Here is an 18,853-nt window from a genome sequence, read left to right as displayed (position 1 = left end):
CCGGACCGAAACCACCCCCATACCGGCCATGGGAGTGGTTGGAGCCACCCCCTTGGCCAAAACGGGTTGGTCCGGTCACCCCATTTTAGGCAAAGGGTGACTCCTTTTTTTTTTTTTTTTTCGTTTTCTTTTTCATTTTTTAAAAATAAAAAATAAAAAAATTGTCTATCCCAAAACGGGGTCGTTTTGGGTTGGGGTGGGTGTTGTAGTTTTCAAGGCCAAAACGATGTAGTTTCGAGTGATGGTATATTGGGAATAAAAATAAATTTAATGGTGTTAACTAACAGAGGGTTCAAAGTGAGAGCAAATCAAAGTTTAGAAGTCCAAAATGAAATATTTAAAAGTTGAGGGAGGTCTTATCAAATCGGCTTAAAGTTGAAAGAGGGAGGCAAACTGAAGTTCTCCTTTTTCTTTTTTTCTTTTTTAATTTTTTATTTTCAATCTCCGCCCAACGATGAATCACATATTCACAAGACCTCTCGACTCTTGCACGATCCAATAGCACATGCTGCCACAAAGCCAACAACCCACAAAGGAAACCTTCAAATTCTGCAGAAAGGAAACCTAAGTTCAAATGATGCACTAAGCCACGATCCACAGGACCAAAGCCACACGGTCTGGCGGCACATGCTGCACAATTCTTTGTTGAGAAATAAGATGAACGGCAAGACTCTTTCTCGTTCTTCTTTTAGATTTGTATTTTGTGGGTCTTCCTATTTTTCTCTTTTGGTTTGCTTCTATCTTCTCATCTGGTCTGAGAGAGAGAGAGATTAAGAGAAAGAGAAAGTATTTTGCAGAGAATAAGCATCATAGATTTAAAATGAGAGGCTGATTTTTTATGTGACGCTGTACGTTTGCTGGTTATAAGCGAAGTGTATCAAGTGATATTTTATGCTTTGACATTATTATTATTATTATTATTTTTATCTCAAACAAAATTGAATTTTGCTGGTTAGAAGCGAACTGGAGTCTTTAAGTATGGAGAAAATTAAATGAATTGGATAGTTTTGGTTTTTTATGTTAGAAGAGGGGTAAAACTAAAAAAATAAAATTAAAAGGAAGTAAAATTTTTATTTTTTCATGATTTACTTTTGGGTTGTTGAAACTTGAAGGCCAAATCCAACTGTGTTTTTCTCAACCCAAACCCGATTGGGTTACCCAAATTCAGAACTCTCAACCCGAATAAAGAAGCCTTTGAGCCTTCGTTTTTCTTCTTCCGCCGAACCCCCGAACGCCTCATCACTCCCTCTTCTTCTTCATCTTATTCTTCTTCTTCCTCTGCTCTCTCTGTCTGCGGGTGTGAAGTGAAAAATGTCCCTTGGCAATCTCTTCCTCCGGTGTCTCTCTAAGCATAAGACGACGTATCTCTTTCCCCCAATACCCACTTCCCTCTCCTCCCATTTGCACCAGCACCATTACCAATACCATCACCCACATTTCACTCAGTGTCTCACTCTCTCTAAGACCTTCTCTTCTTCTTCTTCAGCTTCCAGTAGCACCTCCTCATCCACGCCACAAGAACCAGATTCCATTTCGCTCACGCTCTCCTCGGAGCTTTTGAAAGACCCAAACTCAGACCCACTCCCAATCTCCCAAAGGCTCCACCTTTGCTTCTCCCACATTAACCCGACCCCTTCTCTCGTTCTCTCCACCCTCAATCTCTCCCCCGACGCCGGCCGTACGGTCCTGGGGTTTAACCACTGGCTCATCTCCAACCCTAGTTTCACCCACTCCGACGAAACGCTGTCGTATTTCGTAGATTACTTCGGTCGCCGGAAGGATTTCAAGGCCACCCAGCAGGTCCTCGCCGATGTGGTCGGAGTCGCTGGGCCTAAAACCCTAGAGTCCGCCGTCGACAGGCTTGTCCGAGCCGGGAGGCCGACTGATGCGGTGTCGTTTTTCGAGAGGATGGAGAGGGAGTACGGGCTCAAGCGGGACCGAGAGTCGCTCAGAGTGGTTGTTGAGAAGCTCTGCGCGAATGGGTATGCGAGTCACGCCGAGAGAATGTTGAAGAAGCTGGCGAACGAGTTCTTTCCCGACGAGGGGATTTGCGACTTGCTGGTGAAAGGTTGGTGCGTGGATGGGAAGCTCGACGATGCCAAGAGATTGGCGGAGGAGATGTATAGGGGAGGGTTTGAGATTGGGACGGTGGCGTACAATGCAATTCTGGATTGTGTCTGTAAGCTTTGTAGGGAGAAGGAGCCGTTCCGGCTTCATTCGGAGGCTGAGAATGTGTTGGTCCAAATGGATGTTCGTGGGGTTCCAAGAAACGTGGACACTTTCAACGTGTTGATCACTAATTTGTGTAAGATTAGGAAGACCCAGGACGCGATGAACTTGTTCTATAGGATGGGAGAGTGGGGTTGTTATCCGGATGAGACTACGTTTCTTGTTTTGATTAGGAGTTTGTATCAGGCGGCTAGGGTGGGAGAAGGGGATGAAATGATTGATAGAATGAGGTCTGCTGGCCACGGTAGCAAGCTTGATAAGAAGGCGTATTATGGGTTCTTGAAGATTTTGTGTGGGATTGAGAGAGTTGATCATGCTTTGAGTGTGTTTAAGAAGATGAAGGAGGACGGGTGTGAGCCAGGGATCAAGACTTATGATTTGTTGATGGAGAAGTTGTGTGCTCATAATCGGCTTGATAGGGCAAATGTGCTGTTTAATGAGGGGAGGAAGAGAGGGGTGCCTGTGGAGCTCAAAGCATATGTGGTGGATCCGAGATATGTGAAGAAGAAGGTGAAGGTTGTGAAGAGTGAGAAGAAGAGGGAGACATTGCCGGAGAAGATGGCAAGGAAGAGGAGCCGACTTAAGCAGATTAGATTGAGTTTTGTTAAGAAACCAAAACGAATGATGCGGCGGGCCTACTGATCTCGATTGTGTTTTTAGTACAACATGTTGGAACTGTCAAGTGGTATGAAATTGGTAATCAGAGATTCTGTTTTTGAGCTGTGTCGCATGTTTTTTATGATTTATGTTGGTTTAATTTTCTCTTGCTGTTATAATTCCATGGTAAGCAACACTAGAAATAAAAGTTTTTGCAACATGGGGCAAGCAATCATAATTTTGTTGTAAGCATAATAAGCTTACTCGAATTTTGACTTCTTTCTCTGAGCTATCTGTACTTCATTTGTAGAATCTATCACTTAATTATAGCACCTATATATGCACTATTTTGGTTGATCTTATATGCAGTTTGGAAGAAACCGTTGTATTCCTGACTATGGCCGAATACTGGTATTTCTTGAGAAATTTTTGGTTGCAAGTTAATTGATAGCAATTGCCTTGGGTGTTTCAAATTAGAGATTGGGTGAAATTGGGGATTTATTTGTGGGGCTATGATTTTCATTTGGGATGACAGAATTAGAGATTGTATTGTTTATGAATTTCTGACAATAAGTTCATTTTCTTTTGAGTACATCTTTCTTTTCGTGTCAAATAGTAGAAAGTTCTTATTTACATCCATGACAGTCTTATATACTCTCAAGCATATAATTTGTAGTTCTCTTCAACTATTATGACTTTCTTAACTCCCTATAATTTTTCAAATGTGGATTGGGGTGAAATCCACTAAGAACACTAATGAATCGGTAATTTGGTTTCCCAAAGCAAATCCCAAGCATAGTTGAGTAGCTTGGGAATATGGTGGTGATTGTTCTTGTATTTATTCTACAGCTACCACTGAAAGTACAGACCATCTCTATTAAGATTGTTACTATTCAAGAAGAATCTCAGTAAAGATCCTGAATCTTTGTGGAATGAGTAACGCTGGGCTTCACTCTGGTGTGAAGCCCGGGAATCACACCACTGATGTGGCACCGGCCATGTGGCAGCCACTTGATTAAAAAAAAAAAAAAAATTGTAAACTGCGGCTTTGTCAAAACAGTAGCCCTCCCAAATTTCATTCCTGAAACCCCCCAAATTCTGCTTAGAAGTTTCTCTATGTGGGATGCTTCTAATTGTTCCACCTCAAGCCATCATGGGGGGTTAAGTTATTGCATCACCTAAAAAACCCTCGTTGAAGACCACTGAAACCCAATCCCTCTCTCTCTCTCTCACGCTCTCTTTTTCTGTCGGTCTCTAAAGCTTTAGAAAAAATAGAAGTTTTTGGGTTAACAATTTAGAAAAATAAAAATGGGAAGAGAGGTAAAGTAGCTGGTGGTGGTGAATCCTTTCAATCTGGACATCCTTTCTGATCTGGAGAACTATGTGAACAAGTAGGTACCTACGCTAATCTTTGAATTATGCAATTGTCTTCTGGCTTTGAATGAAACTAACATAGAAGATAATAAAAAGACGCATCTTTTTGTTTGGTTTACCAGGTACCATCTTAAACATACAGCCTTGATGCAAATCTCTGTCTTCTTCGCCTTTATCAGGTAGCTTTATTCTCACATTAGTCTACTCATTCATTCATACACGTATAACTGGTTTGGTAGAGCTCTCTGTTGTTTTGGTTTCTTTGTTAAGTACTTTAAAAAAAGAAAGTTTTTCCTTTTCATGTATTGGGTTGTTGCAGTTTAAGCCAGAGCGAATGAGCACCCAAGTTGTGTCGTGCATCTTGGTTAAGGTCCTTGCTTGATGCCCCTTTGCCTTCAATAGATAGATAAAATCTCTCTCTCTCTCTCTTTTTTATTTTATTTTATTTTATTTTATATATATTTTATTTTAATGAAATATCCCAGTTATAGGCCTTGCAATATAGCCTTACCTTTTGTTCTATAAATTTGTTGACAGAATGAGGGTGAGGCTATTCTGTCAGTTCAAGAAATTACGAGCAAAAGTTATTTATTCCCTAGATTTAGAAATTTAGATTAATTTGTAAGTCTAAAAAAATTTGTAATGATCCTTATTTACATTTTGAAAGTCGGCCTGCTATTTAAGTAGTCTAGCTGCAATATGCAATCCTCAGTGTCCAGTCTAGATCCGTCATTCTGATTTTTATTCTTGTCCATTTTCTTTTTGGCCTCTATTCTCATCCATGTTAGTTAACATCAACTACGTTAACCGTTGGTTAGTAAGCCTTGCTTCCCAAAGGCCATGGCTTGTGTTATGATCTAATCTCTACTCTAATTCAGGTTATCTCTTCATCTCCTCTGTTTTTCCTGTTCTTCAATTGCAGTTGTTGTTTCCTGTTTTTTTGGCAGTTTAAGGAAACTTAAGGTTTTCTTGTGGAATTTTTCTTGCTGACAGAACATCTATTCCCAGCGAGAATGCTAGCTCTGTTTGTTCACAAGGTTGCAGCAACAGAGGTGAGGCTTGTGTTAGGGCAGAAACAGATGGAAAGGGAGTTTGCTTATTTCCACAACTAGGTATTTCACTTGCATATAAATACTAATTTATAATGGGCAGTGTAGAGCCTGCATAAACATGCTTGGTTAAATTTAGGATATCAGTGACACATTTTTTGTTGTTGAAGAGTACTTACTCTAGCCTGGGTAGCCCCTATGGGGTATTAACTTGTCTTGACTTTGACGTGTAAGCCTGCAATGATAGTGATTGTCCTATCTTTTGAGTCATGTACTAGTTATCATGGCAAGGTTCATAGCGTTTTAGTGTTGATCATATTCAAATGTTAAAAAGTTTGTGGGCTCATCAAGCGGATTGTGGGCTTGATAAGACTGTTAAACCAAGCTCAAGCTCAGGTTTTAGAGCTCAAAACGATCTCAATTGGAGTTCAAGCTTGCATAATTTTTAACAAGCCAAGCTTGAACATGGCAAAGCTTGGTTCGGCTTGGCTCATTTGCAGCGCTATTAGATTCATCTCTTGTGTTGATGGGTTTATGGTGAAATCAAAAAATTTAATGGAAACCCTAAGCAAGCCTGTACTGGACCCAACCTTTGGTTGAATATGTCAATTTGATAGTCTCTACCCCTTTTATTATTGTACTGACCCTATCCAATGAATTTTAACGAAAAAGGGTAACCAGTACTCAACTAACTGGTTTTGCTAATAGGGTTACCCAGATCAAACTGAACTTTTTACATCTCTAGTCTCTAGATGACGTCATAAATACTTAGCTGTTGATTAATTTACAGATATGTACAGTTTCCCATTTTTGCGCAGCTACCATGCACTTTGTGCTTTACTGCCCTCATTGCCTGTGTAAAGGGCAGCGTGGCCTGATTGAAGTTTTTCATTTTGTAATTGGATGAACATGATGAATTTGCAAGTGACTTGCAATACTTCAGACTTCAGTGTTACGATTATGTGTTATTAAAGACTGAAGAGTAATTTTCTCAAAGTTGTTAAGGCTTATGTTGATGATTACAGGTATGTTCCAGCATATTCAACACGGTTAAAGTATGGATCTGGAACTTGGATCATCTTGCTGCCTAATTCCTCCGACCTAGTGGAGAAGTTGGATGCTGTCTGGATGGAGAGCTATTGGGCCCCGGGTCTATACTGTCCAGTTAGCTGGCTTATGACCGTCTTGGTCTTGGGTTGCTTGGTGGAATCACCGTCACAGTCGTGGCTTATCTTGCATTAGTTTTTACAAGAGCCATCATCACAAAGACCTTGACAAGGATTAATTAGGGCGAGGTTTTGAAACGTACATGGGATGGACAAGGTAGAAATATGATGGTAAATACCTATTGTGTAATTTATTATAGGTTGTATGTATTTGAGGGGATGTTGTATTTTTTAGCTTCGTCCTTGTGCCATTTGAATTTTGCTGGAAGTTAGTTACACTGAAACATTGAAACTTGTATTGCTGCTATCTTACACATTTTGGAATATTGAATGGAGCTAAAAGAGAAAATCTGGAGGCTTGTAATTTTTCAAACGTTGGCAGCATCTTCTTATTTCCCGCATGCAATTATCAGTCTGAATATATTTTGAGTAATGTTACGCTTCACCCGTATTTATAACATTCGTGTCATACTATATTGATTGACATGTCATGTTTTAAGTTGCTTATAATATTAATAGGTTGCTTGCTTATAATAATAATAATATCAATAGGTGTGAAATTTAGAAAGGACAGAGATCGTTTACTGAGACATCAGTCGGAACGACCAGTACTAGCAAATCGTTACAGTATCAGAAAAATCGGGTGCGAGTTGTGATCAAACTGAAATATGTTAACGTCACTGTGGATGAATGCCAACTTGTTCAACCAAAGCTTCTGCGAAGAAAAGATGAGCAAAGGAAACGAGAAACCAGCTCTAGTAGTAGTAGCAAGAATTTCGGAGTAAACAATTGATACCGTTTAACTCCTATAGCCTTTGAGCCTTTATATATAATAGAGCACCGCAGAATTCCGAAGCTCATCGACGCCAACTCATATGCTTTTGTTATCGGTCAGAAATCGGAAAGAATTTGGTTGAGTCGATGAGAAAGAAGGTTTGCGTGAATGGGCTTTTATAGTTGGTAATTTTGACGAGGCTCTGGCTCACAATACCAAAGCCCAGTCTAGAAATACGAGGGGGTCAAAATCATTCCTATGCGGAAGCGCTCCACGCCTAGCATTTCTCTTTCACTTTTCTCGTGATCACTCATCAGTTCTCTGTCGATCTTCTTCTCGCAGAATCCAAATTATATTGACTCTAATTTGTGTTAGAATGGAGAAAACCATATAGCTACGTTTTGACTCTGGCAAGAATATTCATAATTAAGAAACGCATCAATGGGGAGCGGACGGTGGTGGGGTTTGGTTGTAATAGGAGCGGTGGTGGCGGTGGTTGCAAGCGGCGCTTCCCAAAAGAAGCATGACCCTCTGGTCTCTCGAATTGCCTTTGGATCATGCTCCGACCAAAGCCATCCTCAGGTTTTCTTTTTCTTTCTTCTCTTTCTACTTTCCCTTCCACAGTCCAACCTTTTTACTCCTCGTGCTAGTATAGTACCTTTTATTCTTTGTTTGATTGTTGGTCATTTTTCCAACCTGACTCTATTTTGTGTTCCTGTTACTGCACTAGTTAGTAGATTTAATTTCCTTCTTCGGTAGATAAGGCCTATTCTAACAATTACTCTACCTAGTAACATAGCATCTTCGAGCTGTTTGTCAGAATAATTGACATTGCTTCTTTCTGTGACTTACTTTGAGGTGTCATACAAACCTTAGCTTTAAAACCTGCTTGCAAGGAAAGTGCCGAGGAGCTTATATATTGTGCTTAAGCTATGTAGGACACTTAGGTTTGTACGCTTCCAAAACCGACATTTACGACAGTACACTCTATCTCAATCGACCCTACATGACTTGACCCATTTTGTGGTGTTTAGCTCTTATACTAAATAATATAAACCTTAGGTAGAATTTGCCATTGAAAATCGGGTATCAAAGAACTTATCTAAACCATGGTTAAGATTGCACTTAAGTCATGTGAGACACTTAAGATCATAACAAGGTGCCACTCTAATAAAAATCTCATCCTTTAGTTTGTGCTTGTCGGGTTAAGAGTATAGTTAACAGATGGCACACATTTGACAATTTAACCACGCCAACACTAACTCCATGCTAGGTGTTTCAAACAGCAAATATTCTGACAATTGGATTTTCAACTAGATAACTCGAAACTTGTGTTTTTGAATGCAGCCCATCTGGAATGCACTTATCAACTTTGATCCCCAAGTTTTTATTTGGCTTGGAGATAACATTTATGGAGACATTAAGCGCCCTTTTAAAGTATTTGGAAAGGAAAGAACATTCGGACCATGGAAGAATGCTCCAAGGTTTGTTCCTTCCTCCAGCCAGGAAATGGAATTCAAATACAAGAAAGCTAGGACTAATCCTGGTTATTCTCGTCTTCGGGAGAGAACTAAGGTGCTTCACTCAAGACCTTCTTGTAATATAATATTGTGAGCCTTTTTAATGAGATGATATACTTAACAAGTTTCAGGATGAATATTGCAGAACTTGTGCTATTAGTTTATTCTAATCGTTCATTAAATTCAATGGTAATGTGTGGATGTTGTAGGTAATCGGCACATGGGATGACCATGATTATGGATTAAACGATGCAGGAAAAGAATTTTCTGGGAAAATCAATAACCAAAGGCTTCTCCTTGATTTTCTAGACGAACCTCAGGATAGTCCACGGTGAGGATTATTTCTATATCATGACGTATTTTTTTACTCAATTTTGTTTTTTATTTTTTATTATTTATTTATTTATTTTTGTTTTTTTGTTTTAATTTTTTATTTCCTCAATGTACTGGTTAAGATTTTGGTTCTCTTCTCTTTGCCTAATGAAAGCTCATCAAAATTTGAATAAATCAAATTCTGTCTAAGCGGTAGTTATAAGGGTGATTTGAATTAATGGACAAATTTTTTAAGTACATTAGTTGGAAGATTGGTGCTATCAAAGATTCAAAAAAATTCACCATGGCTTCAATATTACAGGCGCAAGCAGGATGGTGTTTATGCATCGTATACATTTGGCCCTGTGGGCAGACAAGTCAAGGTATCAAAAGTGAATGCCTTCAATTAGTTCTTTGGTACTTCCTTTTACATAGAATTTGGATAGTCTATGGTGGGATGAGATAGGTTAATTACATTATTTGATATTCTTTTTGGTACTATGCAACAAATATCCAGCATGGTTCTTTGTGTGTGTCTTTCATTTGCTAATGATGCGCTAAGAATTTGTCAGGTTATCCTCTTAGATACCAGATACCACAGAGATCCTCTTTTAAGTGATGGAACTATCCTGGGTAATTCACAATGGACATGGTTAGAAAAAGAATTGAATGGTCAAGCATCAGCCATTACCATAATTGGATCTTCTATTCAGGTATATCAGAAATCTATTTCCGTATATTGAGGCTTTTTGTTTGAATGGTTACATATCATCTGTTTATTGTCATATGAGGAGCTGTTGGCTTTTAAATCATATGACATGTGCGTCTCTTTTTTTCAGATATTCTTGTGTGTTCATTCTGTAGAATCCAGAAGTCTCCTGATCACTTTGCATTAGACTTTGACTCTCTCTCTCTCTCTCTCTCTCGCATTGCGAATCGTGCACATCAAACGGTGAAATACTCTTCAGAAAACTGTATTTCATGTGTTTTTCTGAAGAGTGCACTAATCGTATGCATCAATTGGCAAATCAGTTATGATTCCAATTTTGGTGTAAATGGTGGAATGATCTTGTGTGTTTTCTTCTTTTCATTTTTCCTCTGCTTTCTACCACCACATGAGTATGTTAGTGAACCTTGCCTTTCCTGACATTAATTTTGGTGTATAATTCTTATTGCATTGTTACTTTGTTTGATGGTCTACCATGCTATATGAGCCTGAGTAAATAGTGCCCGGTGATGCCATTTTTACAGATCTCTTCTTGGTTGAGCCATTCTACTGTTTGGGTCCACATATCTGTTAGCAGGCTTTTTATTCAATTGTACTTGGCATAATTGTTTCCGGGCAATTCAGGTGATATCAAATCTTTCGGCAGCCACTGGCCCATTGTTTTCTTTTGAGTCTTGGGGACGTTTCCCTAAGGAGAGAGATCATCTTTTCAAATTGATAGCAGATAGCAAGGTGATAATCTTTAACCTGTGCTCGCCCAATTGAACTGAACTATATTCAATTGCGATGTTATGTTTCTTGACAAGACCAGCTGGTTCCTTTGGCAGGATTTCTGTTGTATACATATAATAAAAAAGCTTTAGATGATTTTTATTTTATTCCTTCCCGTTGCTTGACTATATAACAACTTTCCACTTTAAGAATCTGTTCTTCTTGTCTAGAGAGATGGAGTCTTCTTCATAAGCGGTGATGTTCATTTTGGAGAAATCACACGGTATGACTGCGCTACTGGATATCCACTTTATGACATAACATCAAGTGGGCTTACAAAAGCAGTAGAGGAGACAGTCCCACCTGCATTACATCGCATAATCAGGTTTGTGGCACGCTTGACACCTAGTCCACTGAGAGTCATGGACCAAAACTGCAGATACAGCTCATGCACATACGGTATGCAGCTATGCATGTCATCTGCATTTTTCCTACAATATAAATATGGATTTTTGGGTGAAGAAATATGATTAGCTCTTCCAGTGTTTAAATATCTTTGAACTGTGGATTTTTTTAGGCCAACCAAATTTTGGAGCAATTGAGATAGACTGGGATGCAACTCCAATGACCTTGAAAATAGAAGTCAGGGATGTCAATGGGCTTACTGTGAGTGGTGTCAAGATGTCATTATTGGAACTACAAGTGGGAAGCTTGGACCCCGTTGCTACTGCCAAAGCAGGAGAACATAGGAGGCACTGTTCTCTTGAAGTAGATCTTCCGTGGCTTGTCAGATATCGCCTGGCTATTCTGTTCTATAGTGCTGTTGCTAGTATGTTGCTTTTGATACTTGCAAAATTACCTGTTTCATGAAAAATGCATACCAACACCAACCCAATTGCTGCAAAAAAAAAAAAAAAAGAAGCCTTAATTAAATGCGTGCAAATTTTCTTCGTAGTATATGGAGATAAAAATGGAGGACTACAGTAGACAAAATGTTATATGGGAGTTTATTGCAAGTTTAGAGACTTCATAGTGACATCATCTAACAAAGAAACCTTTTGTTTTCTTTTTCTTGGGAATGTAATTCATTTCCAAGTAATCTATTCAATAATCTTTTTCTGATTGCTTTCCTAATTGCGATATTTTTATCTCTTTTGCAGTCTGTCTTCTAGCTTTGATTGGATTCACTTATGCTGCTATATCAATCGTCGGGCGATGCCTTCGTAAACACAAGTATGATTGATCGTCAGTCGTGGTCACTTATTAGGTGCAGGCATTTTCATTAGCCAGAAGTCAATTTCTGGATTACTGATAATTAGAATGTATTAACCTCAAAGGTCTTTGTAGGCTTTTCGATCTGCTAGATGTAAAATCATGTTCTATTCCATGTATTGTCTGGGCTGGCTTTATGCAATTATAGTAGAAATTGCCTTCAGGTGTCTTGGTATATGCAATTTGTACAGCACTGTTACTACTGTAGATCTTCAAATTCTGCCATGAATCCACATCTTCTAAAGCTCAAGTCATACTAAATCAACCAATGATGTATAATGTTGAAATCATGCACGTGGATATATAAAATAACCAGGATTTCTTTGCAAGTAAAAAGGATTAGAAGCTGGTGTCCTGGACTATTTATTTGCTCGTTGTTTATCCCTTTCCTATAGCTGCCCCGTTCACCACCGCGGGGGTGGGGAGCTTGAGCAAAAATCATATAGAAAAGAAACCTAAATAAAATGTTCTCATTTTGGTTTTAAAATGTCAGGTGGGGTAGTATTCTGTACATTAGACTTTAAGCGAAGAATAAAGGTTTGGGCCAGGCCTACCGCGTAAATATTTGTATGGGCTGCCGTCACTATTGCTTTTAATGGAAAATGGCGGATACCCCACCCCGTATCCTACGTTACGTGCTTGACTAGTTGACTGATTATTTGTGCATTTGAGTCAACACGCATTTATATGCAAATTCTACACAGAAAATGATGCTTTGATTTCCACAGACAGTTGAGAGTCTCCTTAAAAACGTTGAACACTAAAGACGCCTTATATGAAAGAAAATTCTACAAACGATGAGAGTGGACAGACAAAAAGAGTCGATCAAACTAAAGACGCGTTGATTTCCGCTGACTTGACTTGAGAGAGAGAGAGAGTCTCCTTAAAAACCTTAAATTTAAGACATCCCCAGCCCCAAAAGTTCCTCCACACATCACTAGTCATTACCCACTGAAGCTCAGCTCTGCTTTGCTCTGTTCTCTGTGTGTGTGGATGTATGTTAGGTTCATCTCCAATTGAGGCCCCGGTCCCCAGAATAGAATAGGATAGAATAACAATCCCCTTTTGAGTTTTGACTCTTGAGTTGAGAAAAAGGTTGTTAGAAGAATGAAAATGTGTGAAAAACTGTACTGCATTTGGGCCGTGTTGTTGGTTGTGTTGCTGCTCGAACCCGATATCACAAACACAGTTCAAGGTCAACAAATTTACTTGAACAACAAACAGCTCGACTGCTATAACGATCGCAACTTCACGGATGGGTATGCGTGCAACGGCGTCCAAACTTCCTGCCAAGCATTCCTCACCTTCCGATCCATTCCTCCTTTCAATTCTCCCTCATCCATCGGCTTCCTCTTGGGTTCCAAACCCACCCTCATTGCCGACGCCAACAACATGTCCAACTTCGACACCATCCCCGCAGACACCCAGGTCATCATCCCGATCAACAATTGCACATGTTCCGGTCCTTACTACCAGTACAACGCCTCCTACAGGCTCAGCAGTGAATCTGACACCTACTTCACCGTCGCCAACGACACCTACCAGGGGCTCACCACCTGCCAGGCCCTGATGGCTCAGAACCCTTACGCTGACGTCAATCTCACGGTGGGCCTCAATCTGGAGGTGCCCCTCAGGTGTGCCTGCCCGACTTCCAAACAGACGGCGGCTGGGGTCAACTTCTTGCTAACTTATATGCCCACCGAGGACGACGACACTTCCACTATTGCGGATCGATTCGGTGTAGAGGAGCAGAGCATTTGGGACGCAAACGAGCTGTCTGAGGAAAGCATTACATTCCCTTTCACACCCATTCTAGTTCCCCTTAAGACCAAGCTTAAGCCCTCTCAAATTCACCCACCGCAACCGCTCTCTCCGCCTCCAGCACCGTCTCCCCAATCAACCATTACCCTCAAACCCGGCTCTGGGAAATCCAACAAACGCTGGGTATTCGTGGGTGTTGCGGTCGGAGCTACTGCTTTGCTTGTCCTCTCCGCTTTTCTGCTTTGCTTCTTCTGTCGTCGCCGCCACTCTCAAAACAAGGCACCCAACCCACTCCGACCTCTGTCCCCACCACCCACCAAGAAGGAAAATTATTCCTGGTCTCAAGGGGTTCGTTATGCCGTGGAATCCTTGACCCTATACAAGTTTGAAGACTTACAGAAGGCTACCGGGTTCTTTTCGGAGGCCAACAGAATTAAAGGCTCAGTCTACAGGGGATCCTTTATGGGTGATGATTCAGCTGTTAAGGTCTTGAAAGGGGACGTCTCCAGCGAGATCAACATGTTGAAGATGATCAACCACACCAACATCATCAGGCTCTCTGGTTTCTGCGTACACGGGGGGAACACCTACCTCGTTTACGAGCACGCAGAGAATGGGTCTCTCACCGATTGGCTTCACCGTCACGACAACAAGTCTTCCCCACTGGCGTGGAAGCAGAGAGTTCAGATTGCCTATGATGTGGCCGATGCCCTCAACTACCTTCACAACCATACCAACCCTCCCTACATCCACAAGAACTTGAAGACCAGTAACATTCTTTTGGATTCCAGCTTCAGAGCCAAGATTTCCAATTTCGGTTTGGCAAGAACGCTGGAGAATCAAGAGGATGGATTCCAACTCACCAGACACGTGGTTGGCACTCATGGTTACATGGCCCCCGAGTACATGGAGGATGGAGTGATTACTCCAAAGCTAGATGTGTTCGCTTTTGGGGTTGTCATATTGGAACTCTTATCCGGAAGAGAAGCCATTAATGACAAGCATGGAGGAGATCATGAGGAGGATTTGCTGTCTGCATCCATAAGACGGGTGCTTGAAGGAGACAATGTGAGAGAGAAACTGCGAGGCTTCGTTGATCCTTCTCTTAGACATGAGTACCCTCTGGACATAGCCTTCTCCATGGCCCAGCTAGCTAAAAACTGCGTTGCTCATCACCTAAACTCTCGTCCAGCAATGCCAGAAGTTTTCATGACTCTGTCCAAGATTCATTCCTCTTCGTTAAACTGGGATCCATCTGACGACCTTAAACGTTCCGGCTCACTTGGTCATACGCATGGCAGATAGATGATGATGATGATGATGCTGCAGATTGTGAGATGCATGCATAATAAGAGTGATATCACTGTTAAGTGGCGTTAACGTAGTGCGTTTATAGTAGGAAGGGAAACCTATTATGTAAAATAATTATTTATAGGGGAAAAATGGAAAATGCAGTTTATCTCATAAAGTTTGAGGAATTTTTCAATTTTAATCCTAAAGTTTAAAAATTGACAATCTACCCTCCTGAAGTTTAAAAAATTGGCAATTTAAACTCTCCGTTTAATTTTTCCGTTAAAATTGACGGAAATCTATGAAATTACATCATTACCTTAGGCTTTTTTTAAAAAAATTCCGTCCAATTTAACGGAAAAATTAAACGGAAGGTTTAAATTGACAATTTTTGAAACTTCAGGGGATAGATTGCCAATTTTTGAACTTTGAGGTTAAAATTAAAAAACCCTTAAAATTTTAAGGGGCAAACTGCATTTTCCCCTTATTTATAAGAATAATAAAAATGAGGGAATGTAACAAAATAATAGAGAGGAAGGGATATCGGAGATGTTTACGTCTATCCTACACAATGCGCAATAGATTCCTCGTACTATAAGAATAGAGATTTTAGCTTTATTTTTGTGTTTGAGTTGATCGTTAATGTTTTGTTTTTGAGAAGAGAAAAAGAGAAAACAAAAGAATAAAACTGCCATTGCATTTATTATGATGATCTTATAAACTTCATTCATGAAAAGAGTAATTGAACAACCAAAAAAAAAAAAAAAAAAGGAAAGGAGAAAACCATGAGTGCTATTGTGCCACGGGATCTAGTATGGCTATACTTGAGCTCGAGTTCGAGCTGAGTTATGAAATGTGTTTTCAAGCTCAGCTCGTTTAAATATCAAGCGAGTTTGAGCTCAAGCTCGAGTTCGTTAAGAATGCTATTTGAGCAGGGTCGAGCTTAATTCGAGCTCGAGCTAGATTATTAAATTCTTTAATGTATGATCCGAGCAAACTTAAGTCCAAATTTTAAAACAACTTTTAGACATTTATCTATAGTATAAATATATAATACATAACTATATAAGACATATTATACAATATAGCATATAAAGGTAGCAAATTAACAATTTATTATTATATATAACTAGATAATAGAACCAAAATCAGGAACCGAATGACTCAATGAGAGAGAGAGAGAGAGGTGATGACCTGGGAATTCCAGGATCTGGATCATATGCCACGGTAGAAGACCTAAATTCTAACGTAACGTAAGAACACCATGGTGGGGCTGAGATTGACATTCCCAATTCCCAATTCCCAATTGCGAGTATGTGTATATATTTGATGGATTCGGCTTACATGTTATTAAAATAAAACATGTATGATGTAGTTTAATCAACAGTCAAAATTGAATCTTAAAGTTGACTTATTTTTAAAAACTTTTAATAAGAGAAAAAATAAAAAATTTTAAAAAATTTAATCTTGACTGTTAATTAAATTACAACATATATATATATATATATATATATATGCTGTTATTTTAATAATAAGTCGAATCCGTATTTGATGGGCTGCCAATGCTTATATATATATATATATATATAAATAAAATAAAAAAATAACACGGAAAATTTAAATGGCTGCGACCCTCCTTAGTCCTTCCTAATTTCCTACGTTACGTGCTTGACCGGCATTAGTTGTGCATTCACATGCAATGCTGACGAAAGATGAGGAGATAAAGAGGACAGCGGTAGGAGTCAGGAGTGGCATTTGAACGAACAAGCCAAATTAAATTTAAAAATAGCATTTGCCTTAAATTCAACACGCAATCACAGTCCAGGGCTGAAAAGTCCAACTTACTACGCCCCACTCTTCACTGCTCCCTCTCTCTCTCTCTCTTGGCCTTGGGTTACGATAATAACCCCTTTCCAGTTTGATGAACTTGAGTCCATGAGAATGAAGATGTTTCAATTCTACTGCTTTTTCTCCCTGCTCTTGTTGGCTCTCTCAGTCTCACTTGAAGCCCAACAAATTTATGTCAATAACAAGCAGCTCGACTGCTACAACGACCTCAACTTCACCGATGGGTATGCCTGCAACGGCGTCCAAACCTCCTGCCAAGCCTACCTCACCTTCAGATCCAATCCTCCTTACAATTCTCCGGCAACCATCGGCTTGCTCTTGGGCTCCGAACCGAACCTTGTTGCCGAAGCCAACAACATGTCCAGCTTCGACACCATTCCGGCAGACACCCAGATCCTCATCCCGATCAATAATTGTTCATGTTCCGGTCCTTTCTACCAGCACAATACCTCCTACAAGTTGAGCAGCAAGTCCGAGACTTATTTCCTCGTCGCCAACGACACCTACCAGGGCCTCACCACCTGCCAGGCCTTGATGGCTCAGAACCCTTACGGTGACCGCAATCTGACGGTGGGGCTCAATCTGGAGGTGCCCCTCAGGTGTGCTTGCCCGACTCGAAACCAGATAGCTGCTGAAGTCAAGTACTTGCTCACATATATGATCACCTGGAATGACGACATTTCTTCTATTGCCCAACTATTCGGCGTGGACAAGCAGAGCGTACTCGACGCAAACGAGCTGACCGAACAAACTATCATATTCCCTTTCACCCCCATTCTGGTTCCCCTTAAGACCAAGCCCGCTCTAATTCAGAAACCAGTTTCTCCGTCTCCAACGCCTCCTCCACCACCCACCACCACCATCAACACTGGCTCCAGGAACAACAACAAAAGGTGGGTATTCGTGGGTGTTGCCGTCGGAGCTTCTGCTTTGCTTGTTCTCTCCGCTTTTCTGCTTTGGTTCTTCTGTCGCCGCCGCGGCCGCCACTCTCACAAGGAGGCACCCAAGCCAATCCCACCAGCTTTGTCCCTACCGACCAACAAGCCCTCACCTTCGCATTCCCAAAATTCCTGGACTTTTTCTACCCAAGAGGTTCGTTATGCCGTGGAATCCTTGACCCTATACAAGTTTGATGACTTGCAGAAGGCTACTGGGTTCTTCGGGGAGGCCAACAGAATTAAAGGGTCAGTCTACCGGGGATCCTTTATGGGTGATGATGCCGCTGTTAAGGTCATGAAAGGGGATGTCTCCAGCGAGATCAACTTGTTGAAGCGGATCAACCACAGCAACATCATCAGGCTCTCTGGTTTCTGCGTACACGGTGGGAACACCTATCTCGTTTACGAGTACACAGAGAATGGGTCTCTCACCGATTGGCTTGGCAACAAGTATCCAGGCTCTTCCCCACTGGCATGGAAGCAGAGAGTTCAGGTTGCCTATGATGTGGCCGATGCCCTCAACTACCTCCACAACTATACCAACCCTCCCTACATCCACAAGAACTTGAAGACCAGTAACATCCTTTTGGATTCCAGCTTTAGAGCCAAGATTTCCAACTTCGGGTTGGCAAGAACACTGGAGAATCAAGAGGATGGATTCCAACTCACCAGACATGTTGTTGGCACTCAGGGTTATATGGCCCCCGAGTACATCGAGAATGGAGTGATTACTCCTAAACTAGATGTGTTTGCATTTGGGGTTGTCATGTTGGAGCTCTTATCCGGAAGAGAAGCAACTGCTGCTGACAAGCATGGAGGAGATGATGAGGAGGACTTGCTGTATCCATCCATAAGACCGGTGCTTGAAGGAAACAATGTCAGAGAGAAACTGCGACGCTTCGTTGATCCTTCTCTCAGGCACGAGTACCCTCTGGATTTAGCCTTTTCCATGGCCCAGCTAGCTAAAAGCTGTGTTGCTCATGATCTAAACTCTCGCCCAGCAATGCCAGAAGTTTTAATGACTCTGTCCAAGATTCTTTCCTCCTCATTGGACTGGGATCCATCTGATGAGCTTGAACGTTCCAGATCAGTTGGTCATACTAATGGCAGATAGATGGCATAACATATCATGTTTCGAGATTGTAAGATGCACAATGAACTGATACAATCAAGTCTAGTAATGCCGCAATGGGAACCTATTATGTAATAAGGCGAATAATGGGAGCCAATTATTTGTTCTCTCCCTGGGGTTATCTTACGCATGCAATTCTACTCAAATACAGT

General features: G+C 40.8%; 4 protein-coding genes across 5 annotated transcripts; all 4 read left to right on the top strand.

Annotated features, from left to right (window-relative positions):
* The first annotated feature begins 1,087 nt into the window (after positions 1–1,087).
* LOC132190082 (small ribosomal subunit protein mL104 (rPPR9)) lies at positions 1,088–2,950 on the top strand. Its single transcript, XM_059604963.1, has one exon. The coding sequence runs from the start codon at positions 1,312–1,314 to the stop codon at positions 2,869–2,871; it is 1,560 nt and encodes a 519-aa protein (XP_059460946.1). The 5' UTR covers positions 1,088–1,311; the 3' UTR covers positions 2,872–2,950.
* Positions 2,951–7,184: 4,234 nt separating this feature from the next.
* LOC132189046 (uncharacterized) lies at positions 7,185–11,997 on the top strand. 2 transcript variants are annotated; one of them, XM_059603522.1, is made up of 9 exons: positions 7,187–7,772; positions 8,538–8,765; positions 8,920–9,041; positions 9,345–9,405; positions 9,595–9,735; positions 10,374–10,481; positions 10,691–10,919; positions 11,038–11,289; positions 11,621–11,997. In XM_059603522.1, exons 1-9 carry the CDS (start codon positions 7,632–7,634, stop codon positions 11,701–11,703), a joined length of 1,365 nt encoding a protein of 454 aa, XP_059459505.1. In that variant the 5' UTR covers positions 7,187–7,631; the 3' UTR covers positions 11,704–11,997. The 2 variants fall into 2 exon arrangements, with proteins under 2 accessions (XP_059459506.1, XP_059459505.1); XM_059603523.1 differs by lacking the exon at positions 9,595–9,735 and having other exon boundaries at positions 7,185–7,772.
* A 691-nt stretch (positions 11,998–12,688) lies between these two features.
* On the top strand, positions 12,689–15,052 carry LOC132189045 (protein LYK5-like). Its single transcript, XM_059603521.1, has one exon. The coding sequence runs from the start codon at positions 12,840–12,842 to the stop codon at positions 14,796–14,798; it is 1,959 nt and encodes a 652-aa protein (XP_059459504.1). The 5' UTR covers positions 12,689–12,839; the 3' UTR covers positions 14,799–15,052.
* A 1,519-nt stretch (positions 15,053–16,571) lies between these two features.
* On the top strand, positions 16,572–18,811 carry LOC132189044 (protein LYK5-like). Its single transcript, XM_059603520.1, has one exon. It carries the CDS (start codon positions 16,719–16,721, stop codon positions 18,681–18,683), a length of 1,965 nt encoding a protein of 654 aa, XP_059459503.1. The 5' UTR covers positions 16,572–16,718; the 3' UTR covers positions 18,684–18,811.
* Positions 18,812–18,853: the final 42 nt, after the last annotated feature.

Source organism: Corylus avellana, chromosome ca8 (assembly GCF_901000735.1).
Source record: "Corylus avellana chromosome ca8, CavTom2PMs-1.0".
NCBI classification, from domain to species: Eukaryota; Viridiplantae; Streptophyta; class Magnoliopsida; order Fagales; family Betulaceae; genus Corylus; species Corylus avellana.
Note: the sequence above shows the minus strand (reverse complement) of the source record. Positions and strands in the feature narration are given on the sequence as shown.